Source organism: Lolium rigidum, chromosome 6, assembly GCF_022539505.1.
Source record: "Lolium rigidum isolate FL_2022 chromosome 6, APGP_CSIRO_Lrig_0.1, whole genome shotgun sequence".
Taxonomy (NCBI): Eukaryota; Viridiplantae; Streptophyta; class Magnoliopsida; order Poales; family Poaceae; genus Lolium; species Lolium rigidum.
In genome coordinates, this window is record NC_061513.1 from 308,837,333 (window position 1) to 308,850,870 (window position 13,538).

Here is a 13,538-nt window from a genome sequence, read left to right on the forward strand (position 1 = left end):
CCATGGCGCGGGCTCGACATGCAGTTCTCGAAGATCGAGCTGGACGCCTTCGCTGCCTCCACTTCTATGGTGGTGGGCAACGGCGAGTCCGCTCTCTTCTGGGAGGACAGGTGGCTGGATGGCAAGTCCATCAGGGAGCTAGCGCCGGAGGTTTATGCGCTCATTCCCAAGCACCTCAGGAAGCCGCGCACGGTGCAGCAGGCGCTGGTGGAGCGCAGCTGGATCTCGGACATCGAGGGCGCACCGAGCGCCTTGGCTCTATGGCAGTATGTTCAACTATGGATTAGGCTCAGGGACATGGTGCTCTCCCTAGACCAAGACAGGTTGGTCTGGCGGTGGACGACGGATGACCAGTATTCCTCCAGCTCCTGCTATGACGCCCTCTTCCAGGGGGCGATCCTATCAGGCTCCTGGAAGCTCAATTGTAAATCTTGGGTGCCACCAAGGGTGAAGTTCTTCATCTGGCTCGCTTGCCTGGACAGGTGCTGGACGAGTGAGCGTCTGGCGCGTCGGGGATTGCCCCACGCGACAAGATGCCCGCTGTGCGACCAGTCAGTGGAGACTATGGCGCACATCCTAACCGGCTGTTCCTTCTCTAGGACAGTTTGGTTCGAGGTCCTATCGTGGATTCGATCCACCGCGGGGCCTCCGACGGTTGAGGGTGACTTCGCGGAGTGGTGGTCGGTGGTGGTGCGGACCTCCCCACGCCAGTTGCGCAAAGGAACTTCGTCACTCATCATGCTCACGATGTGGTGGATTTGGAAGCACATGAACGATGCAGTCTTCGACAACGCGCGTCCCTCGGTGGCCTCCTTAGTCAATGACATCAAGGCCGAGGCGCGACAATGGGCGGACGCGGGCGCCCGGGGGCTTCGCCAACTCCTCCCCTAGATTAGGTCTTTTGGGTTGAGTTGTACGGTGTGGCGTTGGTCCCTCTTCTGGACATTGTACATACAAACCTTCTTTATCTATCAATGCATCGAAACATAAGGTTTTTGCGTTTTCGCGAAAAAGGAACTAGGCGGCGGCCCGCGCGGACCTTGCCGGCGGCGCTTGCAGAACCAACCGGCGGCGCACGGGGAACCTTGACGGCGGCGCGCGTGGACCTGACTGGTGGCGGGACGAGCCTCTCCTCTCAGGAGAGGTGGTCGGGATGAATCTCTGAGTTGGAAGATCGCTGTTTCTCCAGAAAATGGGTTCGATTGTTTTTTTTTTCTTCTACCGAATTGGTCCCGTCAAGAAAAGTTTCGTCTGCCACTCGGTGAGCTAATGGCCGTTTGTCCACATCATAATTGACAGTGGGGTCAGCACGTCTAATTTGCTGTCTGCTGAAGATTAGCGCTATTTGTTACTGCCTGCTCTGGAAATGGTATTGATATGAAAAAATTAACAAAAATGTTACTAACCTATCGATTTGCTCCAATTGTGGTAGTTTTTTGTAATTTACTCGACAAAAGACCCTTGTCATAGAAAAGGCCGTCGGCAATAGCAGTTCCCTGTTGATCTGGAAACGTGCAATGGAATCGACTCGGCTCCTCCAGCGTTTATTGTCGCTGGAACGTGCAGTGGAATGAAGGGACAAGGCGTCGACTTGGCTCCTCCAGCTTTTATTGTCGCTGGGTCTTTGAATCGCGAAGGCGAAGCTCCGGCCTCCTTTATTTACATGGAGCAACTTCCCAATCTGTTCGTTCGACTTCAGCTCTGTTTCTGCTCCGGCAAGCTTTTTGTTTGTCGTCAGTACGTCCTGGTCCTGAATCCATTCGTCCGCTCTCCTCTGACGGTCTGGCCTGGCCTCTCTCCAGCACTCATCCCCGCTTCCTCTGATCTGCTGCTCCTTGCAGTTCAGGTAGGTGCCTTGTGGTTTGATTTGCTAATTTTGGCGCATGCGGCCGGGAGCATCTGACAACAACTTCTGAAATTGCCTTTGTAGCTAGTTGTACCTCACATCTTCTTATATCATTTGTTTCATGTACAAATTCACAGATGTTTGCTCTTCTCTGTTTCTCTTTCTACATTGTAGGTCTAATCTGAGCTTTACAATGATGGGCAAGTCCAGCGGTTGCCGAACATGCAAGAAATGGGCCGAGCACTACTACTGGGACATTTCGGACAATGAAGACAAATGTTTTTTCAAGGTTATAATGGATGATCTACATGAGATGGCAAGTTTATTTCCAAATCCTACCTGTAGCTATTGCAGTTTATTTTATTACAATAGATTACAATCTAGGTAGCAAAGATAAATTAATCTTACTGCATTTATGTTATCTATAGGGTATGTACATATTACCTGCTAACCTAACAGAACAAGTGGTAACAGAAAGAAACATAATGCTATTACCCAACTTATTTTTTACTTAGATTGTATATCAGGTCATCTTAACTGTAAATAGACTAGGCCTGCATAGTGTATACTTCAGTTATTTCTAAGTCTAGAAGCTAATACGAATTTAGTGTTTCAGTCTAACTGCAATGTCAAGTGTACGTTTTCTTTTCTGAGCATATGGAATGTGTAATATATTGTAAAACTGATGGTAACCGATACATTAATATACTGGACTGGACGGCCAATAATGATTTAGTTGCAAACCTGGAATAATGAAAGTCACTTTAGTTTAACATGGTATCACTCAGTTATGTAGTAACGTTGTTACAATCCTACTACTCCCTGCAGACAATACCAGCGAAGTTTGCAGCACGTTTCAAAGGAAAGATATCTGGAACAATCAAATTGGAAGCACGGAGCGGTAGCATTTGCGACATTGCAGTTAAAACATGCGGTGATAAAATGATCCTTCAATCTGGATGGGAGAAATTTGTCAATGAGCATGACTTAGGAAAGGGTGATTTTCTGGTATTCAGATACAACGGAGACTCTCAGTTTAAAGTCGGAATATTTGATCTAAGCGGCTGCGAGAAGGCATCATCTTGCGTAAGCATGAACAACCCTCGTCGTGCCAAGACTGGCAAGAGTTCTTATGAGCAACATTCTAGGAAATCTGTTGACTACACCATGGAGAAGCGTTCTTCATCCACTCCCTCAGAGGAACAAGGTGCATATCACAATGTTTGTTTCATTTTATCATTTATATATTTTACAGCTATATTCAATAGCTGATTTCTCTTCATTTTTTGGAAAAAGGGGATGCGTCTTCCTCACAAGATGATTTCAGCTCAAACAATGTTCCTCCATACGTTGTTGGATCTTATCTAACTCAAGTGCAAGAGGATAAAGTGAAAGAGATTGTACAAGCTATCAATTCCGACATCCCAATCCATGTCACAGTCATGTTTAAAAGCCATGTTAACAGACACAAGTGCGGATTTGTGAGTATCATGTGCCGTCTTAAGCAATATCACATCTTTGGTCAGATTAATGCTGTTCAACTTCTATAATATGGGAACAAAACTGAAGGCCTGCTCTAGTGTGTCATAAACGTTTCCATGTTTTTATTCCACAACTGTATTTCAAAAAAAAAATTACTGCCCAATTCGGTATGAAATTTCGGAAGAAACATTTATTTTGCTTCCGATTTGTGGCAGGAATTCTTGAAAAGATTTGGTGATAAATACCTGCCACAAGAGAAGCAAAGAGTCCTTCTTCAACTGTGTGGCGAGAGGTGGAAAATGTGGCTTAATGCTGCGACGGCCAGCCGCGGCAGAAGGCTTATGCATGGATGGAGACAGTTTGTCATGGACAATGACTTGCAGATTGGTGATATCTGCCTCTTTGATCTGCTCAACGACAAGAAGATGTGCACGATTAGTGTCCATATTATCCGCGCTAGGAAGCGTGGCAGACAGTAATGATCAATAAAAAAAAATATGCCGGTGGCGATGGGTTTTGTGGCTACAATAATTTATTTACCATAGTTACCCTCAATTGCTGCTAGTGCCCTGCTGGGAAGTGGGCAATTAGCTGCTTGCTTCGGTTGCCTCTCGATTATAATAATGGTTACTGCATCGTATGTCCGATGCATTATACCTATGGATGTAGAGTGAGTCGCAGTGAATTTCTGTTCAGTCGTGTAGTAACTCTCTTGGATCTTGTTGGTTATGCTTATGAGTTATTGAGTTTCTGCAAATTGAGCAGAAATTCTGACCTGGCTAGTTGTAACTTTATGCAGCTGCCATTCCATGCAGTCGTCGTCATCATCAATGGCACCAACAGATGCAGATGACAAAAAAAAATTCAATCTTCAGCTCTTCAAGGAATAAAATGAACACTGCACGTGAAGTGCTCAACACACATGACAAATGAAGTCCAAACTATGTAATCAAATAAAATTTGGATGCAACTTGATTCAACAAATGGAGTGCTGGACTGAATTCAGAGCCGCTTTCAGACAATATGTGAATATGAAAGTATGTGTGTATGTATTTCCGCACGGCGATTGCAAGTACAGTGCGTGTGAAAAAGTCAGAGTTGAAGAGACTTTACGCCATCATCATCCCCATCATACAGCCAAAGAAAAGAATTACTAATGATTTTTTATTGCATATGCTTTACCGATTTGCTTGCAATACGTAGTCAGATGGACAGTTGATACATACACATACGTGTGTGTGCCCCCAAGAACAAAAAGGGCACCCTGCTTCAGAGTAGCACTCACGGTTCATTCGAAAATATCCTCGCGAGTGTCATCATTGTAATGGTAATTCTATTGGGCGCCGATTTCTACGCCGGCAACACGTCCGTGTGCCGGCTTCTTCTGCACTGACTTTTCGAGGGTTAAATTTATCACCCGGGTTCAAGGTTGATCCTAAGGGGCGACCCATCGGAGGAGGTTTCACATTCCAGCTTATTTTTCTTACGCTACAAAAAAATATATGAAACAACTATTAGAATGTAATCAACTTGATTAAAAGTTACCGGTAGATAAATTACCAGTTCAACAATTAATTGTTCCATTTTTTTGTTTGTTACATATTCCTACGTTGTGGCCGATCCTCGCATTCTGCCTAGGGCTAGATTTTGGCAGCAATTAAAGGATCGGCGTCCTCCTTTTCCCACCTCGGCCTCTTGCGGTCGTAACCACGACTTCCGAGAGTGAGGGAACCTATGTTCATACGACGCATGTCCAAATCCCACTTCCGCAAATCCTTATCCCCTTTCTACCAAAATTATTCTTGAATATTTCCCACTCCTCCACCGTGATCACGGGATATGCCTTGTGTACCTTACAGTAATCATCACCCTTATCCACCATTCTCCGTACTCTCATTTTTCAACTGCTCAATTCCCTATTGAACTTGTCGAGCGCGTGGGTGTTTACGAGATTTTTTGTGAGATTTAGGTTGTTGTGAGGGTATGAAAATGTGTACCGCGTTTGTGCAACTTCGAGATAACGCTGGCATATAATTCTGCATTCTCCCTCATGTTCTTCTCGTTGATCAAAACGGTATCTCGAAGAATACATCCGCATTGGTTGCAATAACTCGCTGCAACTCAGGCTTGCCAAATAGGCTCAACATTGGCAATGCTTACTTCCAAGACATTATCCGTTATATTGTCGAGCTTGTTTTGGAGCCTCTCTCTACTTTTTTTCTTCTTGTTTGTGCCTTCGGTGCCAGTAGTTGTCCCGTTGCTATCAGTGGCACTAGTGGCCCCGTCGTTGCCATCAGTGCCACTAGTTTCTTGGGAAAACTACAATGTTTGCTTCTTCTTGTACTGCATTTTCTTTTTCTTGCACCGCAGAGTTAGAACACGTCTCCTTCTCACTGTGGTCTCCCGACATCTTCCATCTAAAATTGAAATTCATATAGTTAGTAACAGAAAAATTAACGGAAAATTTCGGCATGACCTTTGCTAAAAATGGGACATAACGAGTTTCTAGAAATTTGCCGAAATGGAAATCAATCGACATTTCGGTAAAACATCAGTAACTCATATCGATACACACCATCATCAACACCAGTATCTACAATTGCAGCATTACCACACAAGCACTAAATTAACGGAAAATTTTGGCATGACCTTTGCTAAAAATTGAACATATTGAGTTGCTAGAAATTTTCCGAAATGGAAATTAATCGATATTTCGGCAAAAAACATCAGCCACTCATATCGATACACGCCACACAACCATTTCATCGAGCAGGTTAAGGGCGTACATGATCATACCGGGAGTTGGAGGGGGGCGCGCGGCTTGGGCGGTTGGCGTGGAGGGCGCAAGCGTGATTGGCGGCGAGGTCGAGCGTGGCGTGGGCGGTCGCTCAACGGCTGGGCACGGTCGGCGGCGAGGTTGAGCGCGGCGTGGGTGGCGGCTGAACGGCTGGGCGCGGTCGGCAGCGAGGTCGAGCGCGCGATGTCGACGGAAAGATTGTGGAGAACAACTGTGTGCACATGGGAGGAACTGCCTCTACGCGACGTTTGAATTTGTTTAAGTGAAAATAATAGCAGCGGACCAAGCGGACACACTCTGCCACTATTTGGCGCCCCACGGTGCAAAAATAATAACCACGTGCGGGGTCAGGGGCACGCTGCCAATAAGAGGGTACTAGACGCGTGCCGCCGACGGCTAAGTTCTCAGCCCAGATGCAGCCTGAGCTCACATAATGTCGTGTGTCAACCACCTTGGCATGCAGCTAGTATGGCTATACTGGTCGTGTGTCTATTTTAAAATGCAACCATTAATAGCAACCGCGTGTCCTTAGGGCATGTACAATGGTGATATCTTAGCAATGTCACGTAGGATAAATGTTGGTGTGGAGGAAAGAGAAAGTCAAAAAAAGACCTTGCCTTCTCTTAGCTAAGAGATCATCTCTTTGCACAGTCTGTCTCACCACATATTTAGGATGTCTAGTTACTAAAGATAAGACTAAAAATAACCATTGTACATCAAGTTTTACTGTTATATCTAGATTACATGGCACAATTAAGATAAGACAATCTTATCAACCATTGCACATGCCCTTAATAGGTCCGCTGCTAATAAGCTTGCCCTATAGCTATTTCCGTACTAGTGATAGCCCCCCACCTAGGAGGCCACCGGCAGGAGAGCCCACCGAGCAGCCGCCATGGCCATGACAACCCCGCGCTGAGTTCCTCCCTCGACTCCACGCGATGAGCTGAGGGCGAAGATCCCTACCGCCCCCTTCACCGGCACCGCAGGCTTTGCCCGACAGTGTCTCTGGGGATGGCGAAGAGGAGAAGGAGGTGGGGCGGGGGAGGGGACCAGCGGCGGAGGGGATTAGGGTTCGTCCCCTCGGTCACGAGGAGGAGACGACGTGACGGGCGAAGCGTTTTTGGGAACAGACACGGTCATACCGGCACGATCTCCCTCGCCACACCGTGTCCGTGACTCCGTCTGCGCGCTGAGAATGTGGAGCAAATGAAGGGTCAGCGCGTCGCCTCGGCTCCTCCAGCGTTTATTGTCGCTGGGTGCCGAGGCCCGATGGGTCATTGATTCCCGAGACGAAGGTCCGGCCTCCTTTATTTACCTGGCACGGCTTATCCTGCTTCCTAATCTGTTCGTTCGACTTCCTCAGCGGCTCAGCCAGCTCTATTTCTGCTCCGGCTGTCCTTTCGTTTGCCGTCAGTCCTGGATCCATTCGTCCGCTCTGCTCCGCTGCTCCTTGCAGTTCAGGTAAGCGTAGTATGCCTTGTGATTTGATTTGCTATTTTTGGCATATGCATATATGCGGCCCAACTTTTAACATTGTTTCTCTAGCAGGTTCTACTTCGCATCTGCTTATATCATTTGTATTCTCTACAAATCTACAGATGTTTGCTCTTCTCCCTTGATCTTTCTACACTGGAGGTGTTACCTGAGCTTCACAAGAATGGGCAAGTCCTGCGGTTGCGAAATATGCAAGAAATGTGCTGAGCACTACTACTGGGACCTTTTAGACGATGAAGGCAAAAGTTTTTTCAAGGTTATAATGGATGATCTACATGAGATGGCAAGTTTATTTCCAAATCCTACCTGTAGCTATTGTTGTTTCTTTATTATATTTAGGTTATCACAATCTAGGTAGCAAAGGTAAACTGATCTTGCTACATTTATATTCTCTATACGATATGTACATATTATCTGCTAATCTAGCAGAACAAGTGGTAGCAGAGAGAAACTAATATAACCTAACCGATACATAATGCTATACCTAACCTTTTTTTTTTCCTTAGACGAGGTTCTCTTAACTGTAAATAGACTAGGCCTGCAAAGTGTAAACTTCAGTTATTTCTAAGTCTAGGGGCTGGACTGCCAGGTAATTTGTTTTTTGCGGGTTTTTACTTGCAAACTTGGAATAATGAAAGTCACTTCAGTTCAACTAAGCTGGACAGATTTGTTTTCCAAGGTAACACTCAATTATGCAATAATGTTGTTACAATCCTATTACCTGCAGAAAATACCAGTGAAGTTTGCAGCACGTTTCAAAGGAAAGATATCTGGTACAATCCAGCTGAAAGCTCGGAACGGTAGTATCTGCGAGATTGCAGTTAAAACATGCGCTGATAAAATGATCCTTCAATCTGGCTGGGAGGAATTTGTCAATGAGCATGACTTAGAAAAGGGTGATTTTCTGGTATTCAGCTACAATGGAGACTCTCAGTTTAGAGTTGAAATATATGATCCTAGCGGTTGCGAGAAGGCATCATCTTGCGTAAGCAGGAACAATCCTCGTCCTTCCGAGACTGTCAAGAGTTCATATGAACATCATTCTAGGCGATCTCTTGACGACACCATGGAGAAGAGTTCTTCATCCACTCCCTCAGAGGAACCAGGTGATGTAACACAATAATGTTTGATTTATATTTTATATAGCTATCTTCAATAGCTGATTTCTCTTCATCTTTCTAAACAGGAGATGCTTCTTCCTCACAAGATGATTTTGATCCATACTCCCTCCGTTCTGAAATAGTCTACATTCTAACTTCAAAATTTGTTCTGAAATACTCTACATTCTAGCTTTTAGTCAACAACAACACTGAAAACAAAGTGGTTTAACTCTCTTTATTGGTTGTTGTTATTTTCAATGTAGCTTAGATTGGTTGTTGACATATCTAGGTAGTACTAATAAATGCAATACTAGTTTGTCTCATTTTTTCTAGAATGTAGACTAAATCAGAACGGAGGGAGTACATGATTGGATATAATTCGCATTTAACACCAGTGCAAAAGGATAAAGTGGAGAAGATTGTCAAAGATACCAACTCCAATATACCTATCCATGTCACCATCATGCGTAAAAGCCATGTTAGCAGAGGGCAATGCAAATTTGTCAGTACCATGTTCCATCTTAAGAAATATTACATCTTTGGTTAGATTAATGATGTTCAACTCAAAATCCTTTTTACTATAAACAATTAATGTAATATGAGAACAAATCTGAAGGCCTGAACTACCATGTCGTATAATCAAGCACTTCAAATAGTTTTCCTTTTTTTTTGTTATACAATTGTCTTTCTCAAAAAATGCAATTACTGCCCAACTGGGTTTGAACCTTCTGAAGAAGCTTTTATTTTGTTTACAATCTGTGACAGGAATTCATGAAAAGATATGCTGATAAGTACCTGCCACAAGAGAAGCAAAGAATCGTTCTTCAGCAGCATGGTGAGAGGTGGAAAATGTGGCTTAATGCTGCGACCAGAAGACGCGGTAGGGGTCTTATAAATGGATGGAAACAGTTTGTCCTGGACAATGACTTGCGGGCTGGTGATATCTGCCTCTTTGATCTGCTCAACAACAAGAAGATGTGCACGATGAATGTCCATATTATCCGCGCCAGGAAACGTGGCAGACAGAATTGATCAATACAAAAAGTATGCTGGTAGCGATAGGTGCTTGCTTCATGTGCTTCTCGATGATGACAATGGTTACTGCATCGTCTGTCTGATGCATTATATCTATGGATGTAGAGAGTCGCACTGAATTTCTGTTCAGTGTAGTAACTCTCTTGGTTCTTGTTGGTTTCTTTCTCGACAGGAATATGCAGACGAACTACACTCATGAGTCAAGTTTGTTCGTTGGTGTTTCTACTTAGTGCACTGTCCCTTATTTCCCGCACCAACTCTTCTTGTTTCTTTTCCTTTCAAAACAAACTGAACATTTGAAAACGTGTTTACACCACGCTCAAGATGCCGACTACTAACTGAACATTTGAAAGCATCAATATCAGCTTCAGTTCCTTATTTGTGCAATTACCTTGAGATATTCTCTTCCATCAAGTCTACTCTAGATCCCAAAGCAGAGTTTCCAATTCTCCTGCAGATGGTAACCTGAAGGTGAATGTGCACGCTTGCTGGGATGTGGCTACAAAGCAGGCTGGGCTGGGCATAATTGCCAGAGATCATCGAGGTAGAGTCATCATCCTAACGGAATGGAAGTTCCTTACGGGGTGCAGCTGAGGAAGCTGGGAAGGTCAGAAGCATGCGGTCAATTTACAGTGCACGGAGGTTGATAAACGGAAGAAAAGGATGGTTTGGTAGGGTATTGCACGGTGCCGATAACAGGGCCGGCTCCAATTCTTTATACATGGGTAAAATTATAGGGCATACAATACATATGTATGGTAGGGTTATACATGACCAATACCAATACATGTCAACCAACTGATCCTTAGACAAATGAAACGAATTTGTAGCTACTTTTGAACAATCCCTTCTCGAAAAAAAAAGTCCACCTCAATGTGTTCCATATGAGCATGAAAAAATGGGTTGGATGAAAGGAATGTTGCTCCAATATTATCACACCATAGAATAGGTTTACTACCCTGAAAAACACCAATATCAGTAAAAAAAACTTGTTTAACTTGTGATACTCACCACCCCAATTAGATTAAACATGGAAGGAGCTTCTTGAATGGAGACAGTGAGTAACTGTGTGGAGTTGTGCAGATGATGGTGCCGGAGAGCTACAACGGATCACCTAGCTGGCGTGTTTATCTTGAATGCAAGGTCTAACATATTAGTGTTTCGAAGGTGGATCGAGTGACCAATGTTGTTTCTAAGTGGTTAGTTACCCTGATGGGAGATACTGTTTGGCAACGCAATATCCCTATGATAGCGGTGAAATTAAGCCATATCTTGAACCTCCCGTTCCCGTTTATAGCTGATTAAGGCCATTATGGTTGTGATTGTAAATAGTTTGTTACCTTGTAATCATCTATATGTACGAAATAATAGGGAAGGCACCAGTTGTGACCTAACCCACCCCAATTATGTTCTCTCATGCATGCACGTCTTCATCGACCGCCATCGACAGCGTGATCAAGCTCGGCTCCTACGCTGGTTCTCCTGTGGCCGATCCCACTGAGTACCGCAGCCGCAACGGAGCCCTGCAGTACCTGAGGTTCACACACCCGGACGTTGCATATATTGTCTAGCAAATCTGCCTCCACATATACGATCGCGCGATCAACATTCCGCGTTGATCAAATGTATTCTACGCTACGTGAAGAGCGCCCTCAGCTACAGTCTCCAGCTCATGTCATCCGCAGCTGACTCCTTGATCAAGTACACAGACGCGGATTGGACAGGCTGTCCCGATACTTGCCGCTCCACCTCCGGCTATTGTGTTTTCCTCGCCGACAACTTGGTGTCCTTGTACTCTAAATGCCAACACACTGTGTCTCGCTCCAGCGTCGAAGCAGAGTAATGTGCCACCGTCAATGTCATTGCTGAGTCTACTTGGCTTAGCCAATTCTTGGCGGAGCTTAATCGACATCTCCCTCGAGCCACCGTCGTGTTTTGTGACAATGTTACCGTCGTCTACATGTCTACAGACGCGGTTCATCACCAACGCACCAAACACATTGAGATTGATCTACACTTCTTTCGAGATCGAGTGGCAACCAAATATCCCTATGATATCGGTGCAGTTAAGCCGTATCTTGAGCCTCTCATTTATAGCTGATTGAGCCATTATGGTTGTGATTGTAAATGGTTTGTTACCTTGTAATCATCTATATGTACGAAATAACAGGGAATACACCATTTGTGACCTATCCCACCCCAATTCCATTCTCTCACAGATTTTTTTTTACAAAGAGCGCTTTATTACTTAAAGGGTTTAAACTTTACACCCAATATCTGCATAACTAAGATGTACACAACTGCTCAAATTCATTTGTAAAGGCGCCTATACTGATGGAGCACCAATCTGTAGACTATACCTCGCCGTATCCTCCAACCGTATAGACACCTCTATAAACAGGTCGTGATGCTCCACACGCTGTAGAGACGACCATGAACAAATCATAGCTACGCACTGGTAGAAAACCTGAATAAAAGACGAACTTTTATCATTACAAATCTTGTCATTTGTACATAGCAATAGTAACCAAATAATGACAAACGCTCTCACCCTAGTAAGTAGTTTAAACCTGTGATCCACACCTTTTAACCAATTGCCGAATATATTTGCAATGCTACGTGGAGGGTACAGGGTAGAACCTATTTGGATGACTGACCAAGCAAATTTGCACTGGAATAATAAGTGTTTTATAGTCTCGTCGTGATGATAGAAGACACACTTTTTTTACTTCCATACCAATTGTGTTTCACAAGATTATCTTTAGTAGTGATTACACCTTGACGAAGATACCACCCAATTTTCTTTATCTTTTATCGAAATCTTCATCTTCAATTTTTTATTTTATTATCGACCAACACATCTGGCTGGATTAAATCATTCTAGATAAAGTTGTGGATACATTTGGTACATCTTCCAAATTCTCTAATAGATAGTACTAATAATTGCACTTTTTTGATAAAGGGCGTTTTATTACTGAAAAGTTTTAAGTATTACATCCGGTCTCTGTATATCTAGGATGCACACAGCTGTTCAAGATCTGCAAACACACCGAAAAGAAAATGACATAATAGCGGAATGTCCATGTGAAGACAAATTAAGTTGTAGGAGGCAAAATCCAGCGGTTATGTAGCCATTCATGTTAGGTAATAAAATCATTGGCCGTTTCCTCCAACCGTGTAGACACCTTTGTAAAGAGGTCGCGGTCCTTCAAGCGTTGAATCGACGACCATAAACAGAGCAAAGTCATACATCGGTAGATGACCTGCATAAGAGAAAAAAATTATCGTCAAAAACCTTGTTATTTCTACATAGCCAAAGCGACCATATAACGGCAACCGCTCCTAGTCTGATAAGAACCTTAAACCTAGGATCCACCCCGTTTAGCCAGTTGCCAAAAATATTTGGAATGATTTTCGGGGGGTATAAGGTAGAACCTAACTGAATGATTAACCATATAGACCTCACGAAATGGCACTAAAAGAAAAGTTGTTTTATTGTCTCCTCTTCGTGACAGATAACACATTTCGTACAACCGTGTCAGTTCCGTTTTGCAAGGTTATCTTTAGTAAGAATAACACCCCGATGAAGGTACCATGCAAAAACCTTAGTTTTCAAAGGTATCTTCATCTTCCAAATGGATTTATTATTTAAGTACCGGCTGAATAGGTTCACATAACGCCTTATACATGGACCCAACCGACAATACCCCATTTTTGGTAAGGCCCCAACGGAACTCGTCTGATCGTTGTAACAACTGGACTGTTGTAACAACTGGACTGA

The 13,538-nt window shown here is 44.0% G+C and overlaps 1 protein-coding gene across 2 annotated transcripts; it reads left to right on the top strand.

The window, feature by feature from the left end:
• The first annotated feature begins 1,145 nt into the window (after positions 1-1,145).
• On the top strand, positions 1,146-4,047 carry LOC124661859 (putative B3 domain-containing protein Os03g0621600). Of its 2 annotated transcripts, XM_047199747.1 has the most exons (5): positions 1,146-1,846; positions 2,021-2,162; positions 2,675-3,053; positions 3,143-3,327; positions 3,544-4,047. In XM_047199747.1, the coding sequence occupies exons 2-5, from the start codon at positions 2,040-2,042 to the stop codon at positions 3,805-3,807; spliced, it is 951 nt and encodes a 316-aa protein (XP_047055703.1). In that variant the 5' UTR covers positions 1,146-1,846; positions 2,021-2,039; the 3' UTR covers positions 3,808-4,047. The 2 variants fall into 2 exon arrangements, with proteins under 2 accessions (XP_047055703.1, XP_047055702.1); XM_047199746.1 differs by having other exon boundaries at positions 1,146-2,162.
• The last annotated feature ends 9,491 nt before the right edge of the window (positions 4,048-13,538 follow it).